The 24,414-nt window shown below is 36.6% G+C and overlaps 3 protein-coding genes across 5 annotated transcripts in view; 2 read left to right on the top strand and 1 right to left on the bottom strand.

Moving 5' to 3' along the window:
• LOC134741679 (protein scalloped) overlaps positions 1 to 9,010 on the top strand; it is a 73,961-nt gene extending 64,951 nt beyond the window's left edge. For both annotated transcript variants that reach the window (XM_063674551.1, XM_063674553.1), the window contains 5 exons: positions 248 to 425; positions 1,780 to 1,860; positions 3,112 to 3,278; positions 3,745 to 3,979; positions 5,039 to 9,010. In XM_063674551.1, coding sequence (XP_063530621.1) covers positions 248 to 425; positions 1,780 to 1,860; positions 3,112 to 3,278; positions 3,745 to 3,979; positions 5,039 to 5,152 — 775 coding nt within the window. In that variant the 3' untranslated portion in view covers positions 5,153 to 9,010. The remainder of the gene's footprint in view (positions 1 to 247; positions 426 to 1,779; positions 1,861 to 3,111; positions 3,279 to 3,744; positions 3,980 to 5,038) is intronic.
• LOC134741701 (troponin I) overlaps positions 1 to 24,414 on the bottom strand; it is a 443,517-nt gene that overhangs the window by 200,289 nt on the left and 218,814 nt on the right. The gene's annotated exons all lie outside the window — the stretch shown is intronic.
• Positions 12,993 to 23,610, top strand: LOC134741421 (lysosomal acid glucosylceramidase-like). The gene is made up of 12 exons (XM_063674193.1): positions 12,993 to 13,075; positions 14,527 to 14,663; positions 15,276 to 15,387; positions 16,010 to 16,151; positions 16,999 to 17,155; positions 17,563 to 17,723; positions 19,118 to 19,247; positions 19,870 to 19,983; positions 20,493 to 20,637; positions 21,739 to 21,818; positions 22,439 to 22,719; positions 23,483 to 23,610. Exons 1-12 carry the CDS (start codon positions 13,009 to 13,011, stop codon positions 23,586 to 23,588), a joined length of 1,632 nt encoding a protein of 543 aa, XP_063530263.1. The 5' UTR covers positions 12,993 to 13,008; the 3' UTR covers positions 23,589 to 23,610.

Genomic DNA, 24,414 nt, shown 5'->3' with positions numbered 1-24,414 from the left:
TCGATTATTGTTTTGTCTTTATAAGACATATCCATTAAAATTCAACCTACAACTACATAAACCAACCGCTAGTTAATGATTTATCATGGTAACGGTATAGCTCAACCCATATCCTTAGATATTTGTAAAAGCATGGCAAGCTAAGCCCCATCCTGGCAAAATAAATGCTTAAACAAAATATCACCAACACTACCTTTCTAATATGAAATATAACTTGAAAATAATACCTGACGAACGTCCATTTCAGCGTGAAACCGTTCCCGGGTGCTGGGTACAAGGGCGTGCCCGGCGTCGGCAGCGTCGGCGTGCCGGGCGGCACCGACGTGGCGCCGCCGCCGCCCTGGGAGGGCCGCGCCATCGCCACGCACAAGCTGCGGCTCGTGGAGTTCTCGGCCTTCGTGGAACACCCGAGGGACCCGGATACGGTTGGTTACAATACTACACTAAACGAAGCACTGAACCATTTATAGCCCTACCACTTAAACCGGTACGTGAGATAACTAGGTGGCGATTTCCGAGTAAGGGTGTCCGCAACGTCGCACGGAACGGGTGAGCGGGTTAACGAAAAATAGTATATGGGCGCCGCTAACTGACGCGGGCGCGTGCTGTGGATTTTGATTTTACCTACAACTTCAACTGCGCGCGTGCGCCCGCTCCGTGCACCCGCGCGACGTTGTGGACGCCCTAGGAGGTAGCTCGTAGTATAAATCGCACATATTCAATATTTAAACCTTACCGTATAATCGTTATTCCACCGCAAATACCGCAATCACTAGTCATAAAATGTCTCAGTTAAGTGGGACAAAAAGTTGGGACTTCGTAAAAATCAAACAACAACATAATTTACAAAAAGAAGTTTGGCCAATGTATAACACTTAAGGGACCCAAATTCCGTTGGGAATATCTGCAAATTTAAGTACTTGGTTACTACACAGCTTTGGAAACAAATCAAATTATTTTATTAAATATTTTCGATATGTGTTTTGTGGCCTTCACCACTGGAGGGCTTCGTCACTTTTTCTTTAATATATGACATCTATTTCAGTTTATACTTAGTTACAAATTTAATTAAATAACTCACTAAGCGAACTACAGTGGAATCCGTTTATTATGACTCCGCTTATATTGACCAACCGCTTACTATAACGTAATTATTGTGCGAAGATTGGTTTTCATATAAAATTCTTTTTAACAAAGTCGGATATGCTGACTTCGCTTATAGAGTGACAAATCGCTATGATCTATAAATCCTTTGGTGCGTTCGTGGCGTGTAAATTATTTTAGTTTCGATTCTCAGTGGCAAGTTGATAATTGTTAAAAGTTTAATAAAACTCATTTCTCAAAAAGGAATTTCAGATTAATTTGGAAAACTTGTACCACAATGCTTTATTTATTCATTTATATGACATTCGCTTAGTATGGCGTGTGTCACTTCCCTTCTGTGTCATTACAAGCGGATTCTACTGTAATTACAAACTTCTTAGACTATTTCCATTGAAATGCGCTTTCAAACTAAAAAGTATAGCGGCGCTTGAACAATATACAAATGCGAGCGATATATACATACTAAAGTACTACCAAATCAAGATCCGATTTTTAATTGAAATGTCGCTCTCGAAAGTCTAATTAGATCCTAGATCGATTACATGCAATAATTAGAATAAATCGAAAAACTTCGTTAGTTATCTGATCGGCAATATACCAATATATTTCAGTTAATGGTTACTCAAAATAAGCACAGAGGTAAATTATCACGCGATTTGTTTTTTTCTTTTACAGTATCCGCCGAGTACAACGCTATCACAGCATCTATTCGTTCACATAGGTGGTTCAGTTACATACGCCGATCCACTATTAGAGGTGAGGAATCCTAATTACAGTATACATATACTGTTGTTCTATTGTATTTCCTATATCAGTTGTTAATTTCATTTAAAGAAGTTCAATAATTAAAAGTTAATAAGTACGCCCGTTTTTAGGGTTCCGTACCCAAAGGGTAAAAACGGGACCCTATTACTAAGACTCCGCTGTCCGTCTGTCACCAGGCTGTATCTCATGAACCGTAATAGCTAGACAGTTGAAATTTTCACAGATGATGTATTTCTGTTGCCGCTATAACAACAAATACTAAAAAGTACAGAACCCTCGGTGGGCGAGTCCGACTCGCACTTGGCCGGTTTTTATACAGATTTGGATAGAATAATTGACCGAGCGAGCGAAGCAAAGTGAAGGTCTTATTTACATTTAACATGGGGCATGCCTGTCAGCTAGCTAGCTAACAATAAAGTTTGTTGGTTCTACAATAACTTTAATTTAAAAAAACATCATTTTTTGTACGGTTATAGTTAAGATAAAGTTTTTTACATTGAGCACTCTTCAGTCCACATGTAGTAGGTAGGTACCTACCTAAAACTGAAGTAAAATTCAACGTGTGGCACAGCATTTAGTGGGTATTTAAATAGTAGACAACCAAGGGATGAAAGGCACCCATTTCTGTCGAGGTAGTTTGGCGCTCGAACGCAGTGAGAGCACTAATTGTCTGAGACTGAAATGGTGCCTTTCACCCGAGTCGACTTTTCATTTCGTCGTATTCGAAAGTAAAATACATGTGCGTTTAAAAAAAAACACGACTAAGTATAACTCAAGGGTACTTTCAATTAACAATTTAGGTAAAAATATCATTATTTATGTGATAGGAAGTTGAATTAATCAGAATGGAAATTGTACAACAAATCCGTTTAAAAACAAAAAAATTATTGCTTAAAATCTAAAAAAAAAGAAAAAAACGTACTTGGAAAGTACAGTGCTCTAGAGCAAAAACGTATCATTTTCTGCACACTTTTTAGAACAACAACGACCTACTTTCACATCACTTTCACATCATGAGAAATGAAAAATAATATGAAGGTTTAGTAAACACTTTAGGAAACAATCATTCCGAAAGTCTAAATTATGTTTTGTATCGTATGAAGGTACGGAACCCTGTAGTATTATACCCTGCTGCACTTCGCCGGGTTTTTTTAAATGGGGAATGTTTGGGGACTTCGGGGTGAACTACTGATATAAATAAATGGACGGTAATGGATACTAATAAACAAAACGTGTTTTCAGTCGGTAGATGTGCAACAAATAAATGACAAGTTCCCTGAGAAGAAAGGCGGCTTGAAAGAACTCTACGAGAAGGGACCTCGGAACGCTTTCTTCTTGGTCAAGTTCTGGGCGGATCTAAACACAAATAATTTAGACGATCCCGGAGCATTTTATGGCGTTACTAGTGTGTAAGTATATGAACTCCAGCAAGTTAATATCTGAATCTTGTTCGTTTTATTATAATTTAGTGATAATATTGAAGCGCAATTTAGGTAGGTATAAAGAGAAAAACGTATACCTACAATTAACTTCCATTTATTTGGATCTATCTTTCGTATGTAGGTACGATTATTACACTCGATTGTTTTATGAAACTAAGTATTCGTATTTGATATTTGTAAAATGACGTACGATTAGGAAACCCATTTTTTACTTAACTAAGAATAGAAGATAAAATATAATTCGATTTAATAGGTGTTAAATAATGAACATAAGTATACTAAAATATTATATAATGTATTCGTCAATGCGTTTTTGTAACTTGTACACACAAAAATGGTTAATACATTATTTCAGTGTTTTACCTGCAGATTCATGTAAAATAGCAACAACATAAACAAACTATAATCAAACGTCGTTTATCTATAATTCCAGGTATGAAAGCAACGAAAACATGACCATCACATGTAGCACAAAAGTGTGTTCATTCGGGAAGCAAGTAGTCGAAAAAGTGGAGACGGAGTACGCGCGGTTCGAGGGGGGGAGGTTCGTGTACCGCATCCATCGCTCGCCAATGTGCGAGTACATGGTCAACTTCATACATAAGCTCAAGCATCTACCTGAGAAATACATGATGAATAGCGTGTTAGAAAACTTCACTATTCTTCAGGTAACAATTGATATTATTCTAGAAAAAGAAGCTTTGTGCCAAAATTTACATTTTTATACAAGCTTTTATCGCTGATTGTATTTTTCTTTTGACAATTCGAATAAACCCTAAAACAATAAGGTTGCCTGGTTTTATCGCAGAGTTCCTATGGCTACCTCTGGTCTCCATCATCAGATCATCTAGCTAGATGGTACCATAATATTGCATTATCGCTCAACTTACACAAATATGCGAAGTTTGTGCTCAATCGAATTATAGGAAGCGAGTCTAATTCAGCTCGCAAGATTTGATAACAAACAGACATCAGGACATGTAAAACTAAATAAAAGCTAAGCTTGTAATAATCTGTTCCAAATTATTGAGCATTAAATGATTGCCTTAGCCTATAAGGCATCAGCAGACGTATGATGCATGGCATCCACGTGATAGAATTAACGTTATTTTTTAACACCGCGTGATTGAAAGACAGACACCAACCAATCATTGAATAATTAAGGATATAATTACGGTCTATATCCCGATCAATATAAGTATAATTAAGGATATTTGTAATGCTGATTTAGGATATTACTTAAAAACATTAAACACGACTTTAAGAAAGAACTTAGGTTACCTACTTATGTCAAACAAACAAACACACAAACTATAAATAATATCTGGAAAACAAAAACATATAGAAACTCAAGAATGCGCATTTTTCCAGAGATAACACCTAGCTATATCGATTTTTCGCCCCCGAAAACCCCCATATAAGATCGTTAGAGCCGTTTCCGAGATCCCCGAAATATATTAATATATATGTATAAAAGAATTGCTCGTTTAAAGGTATAAGATTAGCTAGTAATCTTACACAAACCTAGTACAAATATAGAAACACTTTTGAAAACATAGAAGGTATGAAAGACTCGGAAACGAATTCGTAGTTTATTTGAACAAGTTAGTTATCAAAGCTAGTTTAAAAACAAAGGCACGAACGTTTCGGCCAATATACGTAATTCGATCGAATCATTTATTTTGTCCTTGCAATTTGCCTACATCACGTTTTTCTGTTATCCACAGGTGGTGTCAAATAGAGATACTCAAGAGACATTGTTATGTGCCGCGTTTGTGTTTGAAGTGTCGAACAGTGAACACGGAGCGCAGCACCACATCTACAGGCTCGTGAAAGACTGAACCACGCACCAATCCCTCCTTCCCTCCGCCTCTCCGTAGCTATCATTCCTTTGGCACACCAACTTTTAAATATGGACCTTACAAATATTCACCCATACAAAGGTCTAAGTGCTTACTTATCTCTGACAAAACCTTATATCCGTTTGTTACGTAACGTCTGCTACGAAACTGTAGTCATTAACTAGAGTGAAAAAATAGAAAAACTATGTGGCCCGAGCTGGACTTGAACCCGAAGCCCATTCACTGAAAATCGCTCTTTTTATACTACGCCTAGTCCATACTAAATTTGTTTATTAATATATAGATAACAGAAACGCCTGCTACGAAACTCTAATTTTTAACCCTTTGAACGCTTTATATCAAAAACACAAACATCACTCAAACGCCAAGATCCCGGGCACAAGGGAGCTAATGTAAACCTTACTCGAAAGTGTAAAGGTTATTTTGACAGCGTTTGCCGTAACACCTATAGTTGTCCTTGGCGCTATGGGCACGACTAGTAACGACGAATTTAGGTGTATTTGGCGTTCAAAAGGTTAATAAGGTCGAATAAAATTAAGCCGTTGGTAAATTACTTAAGCAAGAAAAGCTCAGGAGTAGATAAGAACCAGGGCAATCATATAAATACAAACACATATTTCAGTTATTTATAATTATTACAGAATTTGGCCTTTATTTCTTAACGTGTTTACTGTGTACACGTGATGGTACTGAATACACTGCTTTCAAAAGCTTTTATGATCCATTTGGGACTTGAACCCGCAACATTGGCTTTACTAAAACTAATACATAGCTCTTAACAAATAGGTACCTACGAGGGCTGATCCGAAAGTTTTTAGCTTCTCCGGCTCTACTCATGCGATCACAATATTATTTATACCATTGTAAGGGATATTTCAATGCTAATTTATGGCTATGTTTTTTTTTAATTAATGCGTTTTTTTAAATTATATATTTTTAACTGAAAGCTGTTTTGTATGAAGTTACGAATTCCTTAGAAAAAACGGCAATTTTAAGCACAATTAAATTAATTACGTATTGAAATCTTTGAAAATCAAATTTAAATTTACCCGGGACTAATTATTCTGTTCCTTCTGCTATTTCTAATGTATAAATCGATAAATCATAATAATGTTTACTCAATTAAAACGATTTACATTTAAAAAAAACGGTCGAGATTCATAATTAACAGCACCTAAAAACACTAATTGTTTTTTTAACAATACTGTTTATAAAATGACAGCACATATGGAGTTTCAATTACTGATTTTCATGACTTGACAAAATAAAAATAAACTAATCGTTTTCTAAAAATGTATTTACACCATTTATGAGTACTGAAAGATCCTTCACAGTGGTATAAATAATATTGTGATCGCATAAGTAGAGCCGGAGCAGCTAACAACTTTCGGATCAGCCCTCGTATTCGACCTATCAGGCGCACTGCAATGGCTACCGAATCAGAAATTCAGTTGCGATAGCTGGAGCGCTCGATAGCTCCATTAGTTAAGAACATTGGCTCTTAGAGTTTGACTCTCGGGCCACATAGTTATTATTAGTTTCCACTTTTATTAAAAACTTTATATGATTTGACAGATCTAGAAGAAAATATATGTGTAATTTGATAGTGTTGCAATCGTAACATAGTAAATTGTGATCTGAAAATAACGCTACAATATTTTTGTAACTAAATGTTTATTGTATAGCTCAATTTAAATAATTATATTTTAATGTTTCGTTACTCTCTTTGTTCATTTAGGTAGACGAACGTTTTATTCAGATGATCTTTTCAAGTTTTAATTGTAAATAGTGTTAGAGTGGCTATTTCCACAGATTCGCTACAACTTTATATTGCAATTGCAACATAACAGCTCATACTATTTACGATAAAAACAGGAATTGACTCGTCAAGCGTTTAAAACACAGAGATTTTTCCTACAAATCAAAATAATCAAAACAAAGTAGTCAAATATTTAATTTCCCTTGGGTCTCAAAACCATATGTCAAGAGATATATAAATATTTTACATAATTCATAAAATTTTAAACAATATCGTTCAGTAGACGCGTGTAAAATAATATCAAATAAGAAGATAGAATTGAATACACACAGTGCCTCTATTTATGTTACATTAACATAAATTACTTGAGCATATTTTAGTCTTTTCACTGTGTTTAATAACATATGCAAAAAATTATGGAAAATATATTAGAACAGTGGAAAGATTAAAACTTAGTGTAGGATACCATGAATCATTCATAGGTTTCATATGTAAGAATTATTAAGAAGTGTAGTAAATTAAAGACAAAAAGTTTTAACCAGTTGTTTAGCACTGTTGTGGTACCTAAAATGTTGTGTTGATTATAACCGATAGGTTTAATTAACCTAAATGTGGCGAATGGTGTTCTATTTACCTTTTTTTATTTCACTAACCTGATGAATATTCTGTTATTTAGTTTCTTAAGCAAATGCCTTTTCAAACGAGATAAATCAAATGGTCTTCAAATGCAATAGCTTAGGCCTAGCCTTTTACCCCTTACCATTTTTTTCCGAGCATAGGTTGTTTATACAATATGAACGTGTTTACTATACTTTCTACACTTTTCATGGTTTTCCTTTTTTCCCGTAAGTGAACTCAGATTTGTACATTGTTTTTGTTTTTTACTTGCCACATTTAATCTTTATCGGAGCAATAAATTACACACAGTCAATATATTTGTGATTTATATTGAAAGACGCGTCATCAACTTGTATTATATATTTTTTGAAATACCTGAGATCTATATACTTATGTCTAACTTTATCTTTCCATGCATGATCAATTTGGATATTTTCAAATCGGAGCACGAATCCCCTGGCAGCTAGGTTGAAAGCAATATTAGCACCCACTTCCAGTGAGATCATGTCCAACCAATTATTTTCTGTCTGATTTACCGCAGCAACCTAGGCATCTCGCTTTCAACTCTCAAAGTACAAATAAGTGTTGACACGTTACTCGAAACAACCTGCCGATTATACAATAAGTATTTACGTGGCAATGATTTGATCTCTCTTTTAGTCAAATATTTTAAGGGTCCTCCCAGCAGCGCAACGGCGTGCGCACATTTAAGTTTAAACTGCGTTAAGGTTTATGTGCATTAAATAGTTTTAGTTTCAAGACATGAGGTAGGCAAATATTATCTTAGATAATAACTAAGAGATTTTTGTATTTATTTGATATAGTTATATTAGATAATTGTAAAGTGAATAGTTTTAAGTTTTTTTTTATATGGCGATGGTCGTTTCCGATTGTAAAACTAATGTCATATTCGGTACTTAAAAAAAATTTTTGGTTAAATTTCGACTTGATTTCATTAATGTAGGGACAAGAAATCGGCCTTTTATTGGCATGTGAAAAAACAGATCTAATTTGTTGTGATATTATACATTTATATGGTTCATTTTACTCAAATGAGATTAAATGCTGTGTAAACAAAATTGTCATTGGTAGTTTACATTTTTTTTTCTTTATAGATGGCAATAATGTGTAAATTCATTATGTAAATAGGTATACCTTTAGTGCATTTGGTTCCGCTAGTGTTCTAAGCGATCTTCGCTTTTAAAAGTCTTTCATATCGACAATCTGCCATATCAAACTAAAAATATAAAAGATTTAGTCGGCAGCGTTGCAGACAATCATTTGCTTTTCGTTATAAGATTATGCAATAGTATTTTTCTTGAGAAATAATATTTTCTTTTGATATGTTTAGTAGTAGTAAATGATTTTCTACAAGACCAGCCGACTTTGTGTACAGTATTTTAAAGATAATATTACGTTAAAGATTTGTATGAAAATTTAAATATATTGTCTTCATAAAAGCGGAGTTTTTATTTTACTCATAATTCCAAATGGATATCAATAACATAAATTGAACCGAAGCAGTTGAAAACTTTCGGAACAGTCCCTTAAAACCCGACTTGTATTTACTAGTACAATTGGCTATACAAATAAATCACCCAATTAATAAACGGTTTGAAAAAAATATTGAAAGGTGACCATGTGGAGTAATCCGAGAAATAAGGTTTGTTTATCTTCATTCAATCTTAATCTTAGTAAATATGTCGGATGATCTCTTTACAGTAATGCTATCAGGGGCCTATTTCTCGAACGGTATTAGTCTAATATTATTAGTGTGTTGCCATGGTAACCCATACGATTTGACAGTTCATGGACTAATAATATTAGTCTAATATCGTTCGAGAAACGGGCCCCAGGTCACCTTCATACGAAGCAGGTCTTTAATATTGCTATCATTCTAATCATCCTCTTGCATTTCTTTCGCTACCTAAGTACTTACTGGAAATTTCGCCACGTAGTAGAAGGGGGTAATGGGGATCACTTAAGCGAGAATTGAAATAATAAAAAAAAATCAAAATTAATGGAATAAATGTATTATAAATTCAATATACGGGATATAATCCGTTTTCATAGTTTTATTTCATTGAACAAAATCGTTATTGCAAACTGCCTCAAAACAAATTTATTGGCTATCATTTAAATAAATAAATAAATATTATAGGACATTTTTGACTAAGCCCCACGGTAAGCTCAAGAAGGCTTGTGTTGTGGGTACTCAGACAACGATATATATAATATACAAATACTTAAATACATAGAAAGCAACCATGACTCAGGAACAAATATCTGTGTCATCATGCAAATAAATGCCCTTACCGGGATTCGAACCCGGGACCATCGGCTTCATAGGCAGGGTCACTACCCACTAGGCCAGACCGGTCGTCAAAACCAATGATTATCTCAATGGTTTGAGACCAATAATTATGACATAAACAATCAACTTTGGCAAATAATTATAAGTTATAAAAAAAACCAGGTTTGACTCCCATTGCACCGAGGTAAAGGATTGTGGTCACCTTGTGGGCAACAAGGATCAAACAATCAAAATCTTTTTCCAATGTATCAAAACACCAGGAAGCTTTTTCGGTAGTTCTGACCCGTACTTTCGGAATTAAACCTTAAATCAACAAAATAGCAAGTATTTTATATGCCTATTACTTTACGAGGAATCCTTGTCATTAGTGGGCAATGGGGGCCACCTGATCTGATTCTCACTACCCGCAAGTATCCTAAGCAAGAAAGAACATAAACAAATATGGAAAGAACATAAATATTTGCATCACAAGTTATTTATGTTTAAGAACCTTGTCCTTAATATCCGAACATCGGCATAAAAAAATCACATAGGTACAAATATGTAGGTTAATAATTGTGATATCTATGTATTATTTTACGTTAGTGAAATTTTACATCGGCGAGCCGCAAAAACACAAAAGACGCGTAAAAAAAATCGTACGCAATTTAGCATAGTTCTGAGCTGTAATTAGTCTTATTGATTCCTTTGTGTTACGAAAGTTAACCATGTATTATAAATTCAATATACGCGATATAATCCGTTTTCATAGTTTTATTTCATGAGTAACTATCGCGGTAACCGAAGACAATATCATGTAATTTAATTTTACTTAATTCATAGACATGAGTTTATAGCATACGCCAACACACTTTCATGCGTGTAACTTAAATAGAAACTGCTTAATTGTCGCACATTGGAGTCAATTAACTTAAGACTACTTAGTACATTTTTTTTAAATGAAATCGTATCCATTATTGGTCCATTCAACTTCACAGCTCGATGTACATACTGAAACGTAGGTACTTCTGAGGATCACAAGGATCCTACAAACAACTTAAAAATTTTTAGTAGGTTATTTCATAATAATTATGTATCTAAGTACAGTGGCTTGAAACATAATACAATACTGAAAACAACGGGATTTGGTCAACACTTTGATCTAGAATGTAGTAGAGCTCCCTGAAACACCCTGAATACATTTTTCAGGCTTCTGAAAATAATGGCAACAAGAGTAAAATGTAAATTTAATTCGTTTAATTAGGCATGGGGCCCATAAAAAAGTTGTTAGTAACAATACCTTAGTCTATATTGTTATACAAAAAGTAATAACAATTAAATTATAATTAATAAAAAAATACAAAATAATAATGATGTTCTAAAATAATCAAATAGGTAAACCAAAATAATAATTAAAAAAATAATTAACAAAAAAATTACACAAGCCCGAGCACTATTTGCCTCCATTTGTCATGAATGGGGCAGTCAAACCTACACGCAAATAGTCCCAGGATGCTTTTGCTGCTGCTTCGAACTTCACGCGACTGAGTAGCGTGGCCACTTTCTTGCGGATGATGGCGTGGAAACCATCCGTGTGCACCTCCGCGAACATACCTGACGCGCTACAGAACCGGGGCAGCTGCATCAGCATCCTGAAAATGTTGTTGTGTTGGACGCGAAGAACATTGGCAGGCTTACGGGTATATGCCTTGAAAAGTGCCACTTTACCCGGCTTAGAATTTAGAATATAAAAATTCACTATTTAATTTAGCTCCCTCTGGAACGAACATAGTTTCATTTCTTGCGCCCAAAATCAACGACAACTAATCTAGTTATGCAGACAAAGTTATTATTTATTTAATATTTATTTTTAATGCATCTGAATGAAAAATAAATGTAGAAATTAGTGATATAAGTATATACGAGTGATCTAATGCACATTTGCTAAGGCGTTATCAGACAAAAAATAATTATTGAATATCTTCGAAATATTTAGTTACCTAAATCCTAAATATTTACTTCAGCTCAGGAATGTACCTTTCATATTAACAAAGTACAAAAACACATATTAGAGAAGACACCTGGAAATACTAAGCAAATATTTGTCAGTATCGTTTACTGATTAATTAATAACACTTATCAATTAATTTGAAAAGATAATTAGGTTTTAATCATTTGGTATCACTATAGGTATTTAATCTACAGATAATAGATAGGCAAAAATTTTTTTGACCTCCCATTGCGTGGGTAGCGGTGAGGAAGGTAAGTTAGTATTTTTGTAATATTTTAAGTGAAGTTTAATTATCCTTACCTCCAAGGAAGCAAAAAAACGGAGGATGCATAGGTACATAGTAAAAAAAATCTCGATCGGAAAGAACTAAAGTCAGGTTAGACAAGTTGTTGAACATGGGAATTGGTCATGGTCACAGTCACAGACTATTAAGGGCCACTTGCACCATCCAGGGTTAGCCACTAACTCGGAGTTAACACAGGGTTAAATTGTAATACTGGTAACTTCGAGTTTAACCCCGAGTTAGTGGCTAATCCTGGATGGCGCAAGTGGCTCTAAGTAGTTTAGGGGTATTGTGGGGGGTTATAAAAACAAACCGCTGGCACCAACGCATGTACCTATCAAAGTGACAAGACTAATGTTAAATATTTCTAAATGGAGCATATTTAAAATATACCTAATACTTCGTTGAAAAAAATATCCAAGAATTACTTTTAAGTTAATTTAAATCAAACCTATAAAGAATTAAGGCTGCGTTTCCACCAGAGATGAGCGAGCATGCGTAGCGACGGATATGTTTGTTAAGAACCAATAGAAAATTGGCAACTAGAGTTAGTAGATTTCATTCGTTATTAACAAACACATCCCTCGCTACGCATCATCGCACATTTCTGGTGGAAACGTATCCTAAAGTGTGTCGGACGAGTTTTCGATTTCTTTAGTGCCCGTTATAAAAAAGATAAAAATCGTTTGACACCGAACAGGTTTAAAAATACTATTTGCAAATGTTAATTTCATTAAAAAAACTGATCTATATTACACTGATCTTATAGGCATTCTTTATCATAACATAAGTGAGCCAGTCTACTGTCATTGTCATCCCATAACAGAACCGATTAAAATTAAACCATAATACTTAATTACATTTGTCATAGATGCGCGGGTCACGCTTGGGTCTTGCAACACTCCTATTAAGTGCAGTTATAGCACTAGGGGACACCGGTAAGTACACTAGAGATTATAATAATTATATAAAATACCTAAAGGACCGTCAAAATGCTTTCTACGTGGAGATGGTTGAGTGTCGACTATTGTATCAGCGCGTGGACAGCAAAGGTGTAGGTACCTAAGGGCGTAAAACATTGTTGGCCTGTTTATTCAGTCTGTACAACCAGTCGCTACTTTCTAGCTCAGCCTTAATTTATTTTATCCAAAGATATATGTAACTCCGTATAAGATAAGTAAGTAGTCTAAGAAAAAAACGTGCCTCGGAAAATCAAGAAAAATGTATCCTCGAATAGGCGCCATACCTTTGGCCTATAAGCGTTGGCGAACCCTTTTGATATTTAACAATTTTAACACATATCAGTGAAAAAACATGGGTCAGTCATATAGCGTTCTAAAAAAAAAAAAAAAAAAAATTCATTTATCCATATACATTTTTTTGATATTTTGATTCATTTTTAGTTTTAATCCTGTGTCGAAAGATGGCAGTAAATTTACTGTGACTACAAAATTTATTATTTATTTATTTACAATTTTAAATCAGGCAACAAGGCCCATATTACAAACACAATCCCACCATACCATACCACAACCATACACAACCACAACCACCACCACCAACCATAAATTGTAATTGTAACCATATTACAATTTATTATGACAATAACCCTCTATACACTCTATTCTCTTTGGTTCAGCCATGTATTGATACTTTTCCGAACAGTGGCCTGGTAAGTTTTTTTTTTTTCAGTTAACGCATTTACTGCCAGCGCGCCTGGTAATTGGCTACGCTCGTAGCGCGTAGCGCACGCGCTACGAGCGTAGCCAATTACCACACTTTAATTACCCGCTTTGTAGCGAAAAGCGCCTACGAACAGTAAACCCACCTAGCGGGTCGCTGGCAGTAAATGTGTTAAGTTAAACCCAGGTTTAGACGAAGCCAGCGCTGGCCTGGCACGTGTTGTTTAGATGAAGCCAGGAACGCTGGCGCCAGTCCTCAGACAAGCCAGGGCTGGCCTGGCCCGTGTTGTTTAGATGAAGCCAGGAACGCTGGCGCCAGTCCTCAGACAAGCCAGCGCTGGCCTGGCTCGTGTTGTTTAGGTGAGGCCAGCTGGGTTCATTTCGTCTGGCGCGACGGCGCGGGGTTGCGGGGCACGCGGGCGGGGGTCACTGGCTTGAAAAATAGGCCGGCGCTCTATTCCCGCCAATGCTGGCACTGGCAGCCAGCGCTGGCTTGTCTTGAAAAACTGTTTATACGAGGCCAATAACAAGCCAGTGCTGGCTGCCAGTTTCACTGGCACTGGCATTATCTAAACACTTCTGTGATACGAGTATATAGTGGATTCAAGCCTATTTACTCAATTACTCGACTTGAGATGATGAGATCATCACATGATCACTGCTACATATTTTAAATATGGTATTAAACTTTTGCTGATTTTGTACAGAAGACCTGCCATGTCGCGCCCGAGACGTTGGCATTGCCGGCCGCTCTATAGTGTGCGTATGCGACGCTACATACTGTGATACCATAACGAGGGAGGACCCAGCACCTGGCACGTTTGTCGCCTACACGTCGAGTGATGTAAGAAATATTAAGCTAAAAAGCATTTTACACGGCAACTTTTTACAGCGATTCCTCTCCGTAGAACTAACCTAAATAGATACGCGCCATATAGTCTCCGCAATGTGAAGTATAGCAATATACGATTTGCGGTCCATTTTACAGTCCATTTGTGCGCACACAGTTCGTATATGCACCTATACCAGAGTAACCAGACCTATACAGATATTATATAACTAAAGTAAGCATGCACTGTAATACTTCATCAATATTGATGCGCCAATATGCGTGGCGAGCGCTAAAGCGGTATTCAGAATTGGTTAGAGTAGGTACTTAGTACCTTTACCTACTGACAGCAGTTTGAAGAAATATATTCTAATTCAGGTTTTTTTTGCCAAAATATAAGAATGGTTGGGTTAAGTAATTCATAAAAATTATATGTCGTATTATAGGTATTATACATTACTATTGGTTTCAAATCGTTTTGATCCGAGGGTCATAATTTAACTCCATTAAATTCCTACGGGCCAAAACTTGGTGGGTTCAGGGCTGCTCCTCCGCCTCTAGTATAATTAGTGGTTTGATTTAGGTAGTGATCCACTTGATCAGAAACGTAACAAACCATTATTTCAGGCTGGACAACGATTCGAAAAAAGCTTCGGTGTGATCGAGACAGTGTCAAATAGTGAAGAAAGTGTACCCGACGTAGAAAGTCCGGAACAGTCAGAAGAAGAGGATGAAGAAGGTAGTCACATTTTATTATGTATTAAATGGAACTGACTGAACGTATCTACTAAGTGTCATTAACCAACACACTTAACTGGACTTATAGTTAATGATTCAAGCCAAACTTTTGGCATGGGATATAATTCATATAATTATATCAATAACGCCAATGAAATGATCTTCCTTCTCATAAAGTGTGGAAGGTTTTTTTCCTTTAGAGACGTAGTGTGGTAAAATATGCCAACCTTTTGAAAAATGTAAGAATGAGTTCTTAAAACGTGTTAAGTGCAAATTGTCTTTGTCTTTAGAGTCAAGAGTTTAGAGTCTGGCAAAGCTGACTGTCTGACGATGGAGACCGAAGGTTGCCATAAGAACTCTGTAATAATAAAACAACAAGCAAGATCATTGTGTCCGGACTCCTTAGAATCATCTATATTAATTATTCCCACCGTTACTAATAATTTGTTAACATTAAATACCACCACTACCACTACTACCAGCAACGATTGATTTTTTCTTAGCCGTAAACACTACTAGGTACCGGGAAATTTTCAATCCCAGCTGACAAAAGAAAATGTTAATCGAAAAAAAATTACAAAATTTTATGCATCTAATATTCATCATACATTTACTTTTCGCAGAAGACAGTTTAAGACGAGTTGTGTTTAGACTGTACACGATTGTTCGATATCAGTATATAGAAGGATTTGGAGGGTCCATCACTGACGCTGCAGCTATCAACTGGCGAAAACTATCAGATGCAGCTCAAATTAACTTTATTAAGTAAGTTAAATAAGCAAGATCTGTGTCATTGCAAAAGCAACATATAACAACATATTTCACGAGACTCGGTTGAGATTTGCGACCTGTAGAGAAGAACATCCGGACATAAAAAAGCATTTTTTGCCCAAGTTGAAACGGTTCGCTAACGCTCTGTCAATAAGGTCTGGGTCCCGATGATCGCGTGTGTTTTGTTCACTAGTGACTCTAGATCTATGTTACTGGAGATCACGTCATGTTGTTGAATTGTGGATATATTATGAGACCCCTATTTTTCTATATGGGTTATGAGGGGTTAATAATGATATTTTCACCACACCAGCTGGTAAAGGCTCTCTTCAAAGACTGATAAGAAAGTTGCACTTTATCCACATGTGAGGCAAAGTACTCAAATGCAAGTATTGAGTTGTTTTTTCATGTTTTCTATTAGAATTGAATGTAAATGAGATTTTGAATGAATTATAACATTCTTTTTGAATCGATTTGCTTTGATTTTGTTTGATAAGTATTTTACAGTTAGTATTTTCCTTGTGTTGGTGGGGTGAATTTTTTTGTGTTTCACTCTGTGGCAAAATTTGTTTAACCGGGTTAAATTAACCCTCGTGCCTTCAAACCCTCGCAACGCTCAAGATTCCATTTTTGGAACCACTCGCTCTCGCTACGCTCGAAGTTCAACTTTGGAATCTTTCGCTTGCTCGGGTATCAATATTAGCACGAGAGGTTAAACAACAACTTTGCCCCCTTGGAAAACAAATAATTAATAAATGAATTAAGAGCTTAAACAATTTACCTTCAACAGCTAAACAAAGTTTGTCAATATATTTATTTAAAACTTTATTCATTTTGTCAGCTCATACTTCTCAAGTACCGGTTTGGAATACAACTTGTTACGAGTGCCTATAGGAGGTGCAGATTTCTCGACACACCCCTACACGTACAACGAAGAACCTTGGTACGACCATGCGTTGTCAAACTTTAGTTTAACACCCGAAGACTACTTTTACAAGGTAAGTAATTAGTTTACTTCACTGACACTTTTACATTTATTTTTGATATGAAGGGGTAAGGGGGTGAGAGGGTTTTTTAAAGGGTCGCAACTCGCATGTATCACCCCTGGAGTTGTAGGCGTCCGTTTTTTTTTTGGAAAGCATGTAATATTGTGTTTTATTGCGTTATACAGGTGTATAGTATATCGCAAAAATGTACATATTATATCAATTTTATTGAACTTCTATGGCTCTACCGTGCAGTCAGCTGCAGACACTAAAGTTATAAAGAGACAGAATGTTTAATTACTAATAAAACCTACATTTCATACAGAAATACCACACTCCGAAGGTCCACCACACTCCTAGTCAAGGTATAGGTATGTACTATTAGTTAACTAAGTTGATAACGGGTCTTTAAATTTTAGTTGCCTATGATCAAGAGAAGTCTAGCGGTTGCGACCGACGAGGTCAAGATAACAGCGAGCACCTGGTCTCCGCCAGTTTGGATGAAGACCAACGAGAGAATCACTGGCTTTGGAACCGTTAAACCCGAATATTACCAGGCATACGCAGACTACCATATACGGTGCGTTCATTTTTTTACCACCCGCAGGTGAATTATTTATGATATGATATGATATGATATGATTTATTTATCTCACAATATACAATTGCACTTAAAATTACACATGGTAGATTCTTAGGAATTTATATTGTGATTGTCGGTTTTTTACATTATGAATAATTGAATATGAAAAATAACAGAGACAATCAAAATTACATTCAAAATTATTAAATTACAATAGTATGTCAGCAGTTTCGTTAAATTCTACATAATAGATTAAAAAACATTCAATAAATTAAACAATTATCTAGAAAATAAATTCGCCAGGAATGGGTCGTTATTAACTCTATAAAATAAATAAACAAAATTGAGCACTTATGTCACAGAAATTAAGGTCACCATTAAACTAGCAAATAAGTAAATTACAATAAACCTTACAATTCCGATGTCAGCAAAGTACTATTTAAATAAATCTAATTAGTGATTTCATAAAACTCCTTTATGGAATACAGTGGATTATCCAATAAAAAGTTTCTCAAACGGCTCTTAAATTTTCTGTCAGAGGGCTCGTCTCTCAAGTCTTGGGGTAGTCGCTCGTAATAAGTAGGGCCGATGACACGCGGGTTTTTTGCTGCAAGTGCCATGCGACGCGGGACAGTTCTAAGACGCCCTGTTGAGCGCATCACCTTGCCAGAGACGTCTACTTTAGAAAACGACGACATGTTATTTCTGACATACATCAAAACTTCAAACATATGTAGCGAGTAGTGCGTCATTATTCGGTATTCTACGAAAATACCCCTACACGAATGTCTTGTTTTAACGCCAGCCATGGCGCGGAGGGCACGCTTTTCGCATCCGTCGAATTCCCCCACATTATAGAACCGTAAGACATTGTATGTATTCCTGGATTTAATTTTGATAAAATATATTTAAACATATGATTAATCCATGAACTGGAGATGATAGTACCTATACAGCAATGAAATTTATATCTCGCCATTATGTTATTAGCTGTACCGTCAGTATTATTTTAAAACGACATCAATTTCAAAAAGGATTTTAAATGCTTAAAATTCTTTTATTATGCTTTTGTGCCTGTAACAACGGCTAGGCAACTTCAAATTTCCAGTCATCATAAATAGCAGCAAGGGAAAGAGACCAGTACCTATCCATAGGCACAAGGCTATAGTAGTTAAATAACTTCCACCAGAAGTTAATACTCTTGGCCCACTTGCACCATCCCAATAACCCGGGGTTTAGCGCTTAAATCGTTAACCCAGTGTCAAATTGTACTGTTAACCATGGTAACCCCAGGTTTAACCGGTTAACCCGGGTAAGTGAAATGGTTCCGGCATGGCATGGTATTTTTTATATATATTTAAACATATTTATTGACCAGTTTGTACCCACAGTTTCATGGAAGAATACGAAAAAGCTGAAGTGAAGATATGGGCGATCACCACATCGAACGAGCCTATCAACGGCTTAATTGGTGCGTTGTTTGTCCGCTTCAACTCCGTGGGATGGACACCACGGAACCTGGTAAATATTTGTACACCTACACGTTTCATCATTTCAGCGATTTACAAACGAGACACTCATGCAGCAGCGTAGAACCAAACTAAACAATCCTTTACAAACAAACAACCGGCTGGCCAAATTGTTTAACAAACCATAATTTTATGGTATTCATGATATTCATCAACAGTTCCATTCCATTTCACCAAATTGTGCTTTCCAAGAGCAAATGCACGAGTACCTAATGCAGGTATAAGTACTATAAAAAAACCTAAATCACTATAAGAGAGCCGTGGCGGGGTGGCCTAGGGGTTCATGGCGTTAGCCGCGATAGCTAAAGACGCCGGTTCGAATCCGGCCTTCACCACTGGAGGGCTTCGTCACTTTTTCTTTAATATATGACATCTATTACAGTTTTTAATTTATATATAGTAGTGTGACTACTTTAAAAAACACAAATCAAAATATTTAATAAAATAATTTGATTTGTTCTCAAACTTGTTCACTATAAGAGAGCTTATAATATTTGATAAGTTCCTTCGATTTCTCCAAGACGCGTTTTTTTATGATACCACAGTGATAACACCGGGAAAGCGTCAATGAGGAGTCCAAAAATTTGACTAAATAACGTTTTGTTATATTTCAGGGTCGCTGGGTGGCGAACAATCTCGGACCGACAGTGCGTAACTCTCGCTTCAACAACACGTTAATTTTGGCAGTAGACGATCAACGCTATAATCTACCTTTTTACTTGCTCGGGGTATGTACTGATTTCTGATAGGTTACTCCTACTAATGAGAGTCATGAGAGACTATCCATATTCACATTCACACGTGGTGCATCCAAAGAGCAAATACCATTAAATATCATTTCCCTATTTACAACGTCGGTCATTATCATGTTTTGCGGTTAAGCATTTTGGCTAGCACTGTATCCTTATGTTAATGCGCCACAGGTGCATATACAGCAGGCGCTCGGTATTCCGATGATTGCCAATCCGGTAATCCGGCAATTAGCGACAGGTACAGGTGACCCGTTCTATTATATTACGGCCGTTTTCGCAGACGAAAGCTGGATTACAGAGCGGATATGTAGAATTTATTTTGTATTTATTTCCCATAAAAATCCAATAATCGGACAGTTTCAACAATCCGGCATGGCATAGGGTATTTCAGGAGCCGGATTACCGAGCGCCTACAGTCTGTAGTAACGAGAGAGACGCAGACGCAGTTATCACTTTCGGAATTATTGACAACACTTTTTTTTTAGATGGAACGGGAAGATCCTAAATCTATTGAATACATTGATGGGGCAGCATTACATTATTATGGAAACTTCATACCTCCGATTATTATGACTGCTATACAAAACCGTTATCCTGACAAAATTTTGCTTTCTACGGAGGCTTGTGAAGGTAGGTAAATTTTCCATTAGTAACACAAAGATCTAATGTAGTGCCGCCCTTCATAAAGTGTTAGTGTCCAAGCTCCTGAGTAAAAACACAAAACTGCGTATATATAAGACGGTCATACGGCCGATACTCATGTACGTATGCGAGACTTGGACGCTAACACTTAAAGAAGAAAACAAGCTCCTGGTGGCAGAAAGGAGAATACTTAGAAAAATCCTGGGTCCTGTGAGAAGGGAAGATGGCAGTTTTAGACTCCGGAAAAACGTCGAGATTGAAGATCTTGTGGCTGCACCCAACATTATAGGCGAGGCAAAAGCTCACCGTCTCCGCTGGTTCGGCCACGTTTTGAGAATGGAGGAGGATCGCGGCGTTAAAAGGGCGTACTTGGGACGCCAGGTATCGCTGGGGCGATGCTGTTGGAGTAGATTTGAGCGCTCTCCATGCCGATAACTGGCGGGAGATGGCACAGGATCGAGACGACTGGCGTATACTCGTGTCGGAGGCCAAGACTCATTTTGGGTCGCTGCGCCATTAAGTATACTTACGTAGTAAGTAAACACAAAAATCTAAATAGAGCCAGCCCAAGTTAAATCTGCAGCGATTTTGGTAGCACAGACTAGTGCACAGGACAAGTGTTATTTTGAACGTTGAAATTATGACGTTTAAAATAACACTTGCACAGTCTGGTGCTATCAAAAGTGTAGCGTTAGCTTGCTTTGACTCTACCTATACATACGTGGAATTGTGGAATAAGAACACATGTTTTATACGTAGAAAAAAAAATTCAAGTTGTTTGCTTTGGAATGCAGAAGACGCTGGTTCCGCCCTTGATCACTTGGTCACTTTTTACAAGCTTTTATTTAACTTGAAATATTTGTATGTATGTTCAGGTCAAATCTTGCAAGCTAAATTAGACCCACTTCCCATTATTCGATTGAGCTGAAACTTCACATTCATATGTTGCTTACTTTGGTTAGGTGATGACCATGCATAATGTGGTGACCGGTCTGTGATTTTCCGAAGTACGAATACCTACACTAATTAACCCACATCTACAAAGGAAATGTTTTTTTTAACTTACGATATTTATAAAATGTCCAACAGGTCCAATGCCTTGGGACAGGGAAAAGGTTGAAATAGGCTCATGGGACAGGGCCCGCAAATACACAAAGAGTATTATACAGGTAAGTAAGGAAAAATAACCAGCCAAGTAGTAGCAAAGTCGCGTTCCTCCAATTTTTGTTCAATAGATGACGTAGTTAGTTTATTCGCCATATTTTAAATCTCCATAGAGATAAGATAACCAAAGAGAGCGCCATACAAAACACCCTGCCATAATGTCGTATATCCAAAACAATATTTAAAAAAAGATATTTTATATTACAGCTTTGCAGTCGATATTGTTTACGTTTTTCTGGTAACATATAATACTAGCTTTTGCCTGCGACTTCGTCTGCGTAGAGTAAGCTACCCATGTTACTAACTCTACTAGAGTTAGTAACTTGGGTAGCTTATTTTTTATCCAATCTGCTTTTTATCGATTTCCCATACAAACTCCCACCCCTTTTTCACCCCTTAAAGGATGATAAAAACTCTGGAATAAAAACTACCCTATGTCCTTCCCCGTGACTCAAACTATCTCTATACCAAATTTCAATTAAATCGGTTCAGCGTTTTAAGTGTGAAGAGGTAACAGACAGACAGACAGACACACTTTCGCATTTATAATATTAGTACGAGTAAGTATGGATTAGCTAGTATAGTATGGAAGTATGGATTAACAATGTTGCACTACCTATTCTAGGATCTCAACAATTATGTGGTCGGTTGGATCGACTGGAACCTTTGCTTGGATCCAGAAGGCGGCCCAAATTGGGCCCATAACTACGTCGACGCACCCATCCTGGTATACGGGGACCAGGACGAGTTCATAAAGCAACCAATGTTTTACGCGATGGGCCACTTCTCAAAATTCATCCCAAGAGGCTCAAGGAGAATTCGGTCTTCGCGAAGAACTTTTGTTACACTGGAGAATGCAGCTTTTTTGAAGCCTGATGGAAATATCGTAATGGTGCTACAGAACACGTAAGTTACACATCCCGTCCTACCGTCAACAGATGCAGGTGCAGATACACATATCCTTTTGTTTCTACTTGCTCTACTACTAATCTACTAAACTAAGGGCCAGTTGCACCAACCACAATTGAAGGACTGATCAACGCGACTCAGCAGTGAACTATGAAACTTCACATACCTACCTACAATAAAAATTAGGGAACGCTTTAGCGGTGACAGCCGGTTTGGTGCAACACGCAACCGACCCTAAATGTACTTAACTACTTTTCTGATAAACTTTTATACTTAGCCTCATCCCTAAAGAGCTAATATAACATTTAATAAGTATATTATTTGTCATGCCCGGTCGCCAAACAATTTAGTAGTTAGGATACGACGTAAAAAATTTAATACCTAGCTTTACTTATATTTTTAGTTTAAAATTTGAACCGGGCAACGAAAAAATTCAGAATATAAATTCCAATAAATACTTTTCAGGGTTTTTTTAAATATGATTGGTTGAGCTATCAATGAGTTTCTTTAACTTATCTTCTTATTAAAACGACGTAAGTGCCGCGAAGATACGGCCATTGGCTTGTATGGCTTTTTGTGTTGTAAGAAGGTACGGAACCCTCCATTATGCGTGGTCCGACACACACTTGGTCGGTTTTTTCCTTCTAAGAAAAAGGATAGTTTATAAACTTCACAAAGCTTGAGAGTGAACAAGATAAAAAAAATGAACTAACCAAACGTGAAAATATTCCTTGGAGATAATTTTCTGTCCTTCCTACAGGAGAAACAGTGCAGTGAACCTTCGCGTCGCACTCAGCAACGCCCGATACATAGAACTCCTCATGGAAGCCCGTTCCATAAAAACTATAGAAATCAACCAAAATTAGAACATACCACATATTGTAAAAACATTTTTTATTTCAATACATTGGTAATTTCTTCAACAATTTTTTTCAACAACAAAGCGCGCGGTTGTTTTATGCGAAAAACGTAGCGTTAACGCAATGCGTTTGCCGCACACCCATTTTAAATCAGATAATCTAATGACACTACTTACATTGTTTTACGCGGTAAACGCAGCGGTAATTAAGCGCATTGACATTTTTCTCACATTCGGTTGACGCATGCGTTCAACGCTGCGTTTATCGTATAAAACAACCGCCCGATTAACTAATATAACAGATAATCTGAAAAACCTACTGGGTAAAATAATAAATCACCTCAACGATAATTGCACGCGATTTGCGTTACATTGCGGCATTTAATCTATCGATTAAATTAGTTGCACCTAATGAGCCGGCAATTATATATGAAACCGCATGCAATTTTCGTATCGGATAGATGGGTAGAGCCTCTAAGGTTTCTTATTATTGCCGTTGTTGTAAAAGGCTCTACAGACATATCATATCGTCCTTATTAACAACCGACAATATAGCACATTTTCCTTGAAAATGTCACCAAAAAACGATATATTGGGTGGTTTTGAAATGGGCGCTTTGCTAATTAAATCTAGTAAGTATTAACTTTTTACAAGAATGCATCGATTTCAAATACCCCCGTTTATGTACCCCTAGGGGTGAACAAAATGATTCATACCTACGGGATGAATTTTTTATAATGGTCTTTTAAGGGAAGGTACCAGTGGGCCTACCGCCAACATCGAAAATCGTTATCTACCTTATCACTTACCTTATCACTTATGCATATTCGAGC

Source organism: Cydia strobilella, chromosome 5, assembly GCF_947568885.1.
Source record: "Cydia strobilella chromosome 5, ilCydStro3.1, whole genome shotgun sequence".
Lineage (NCBI taxonomy): Eukaryota > Metazoa > Arthropoda > Insecta > Lepidoptera > Tortricidae > Cydia > Cydia strobilella.
Note: the sequence above shows the minus strand (reverse complement) of the source record. Positions and strands in the feature narration are given on the sequence as shown.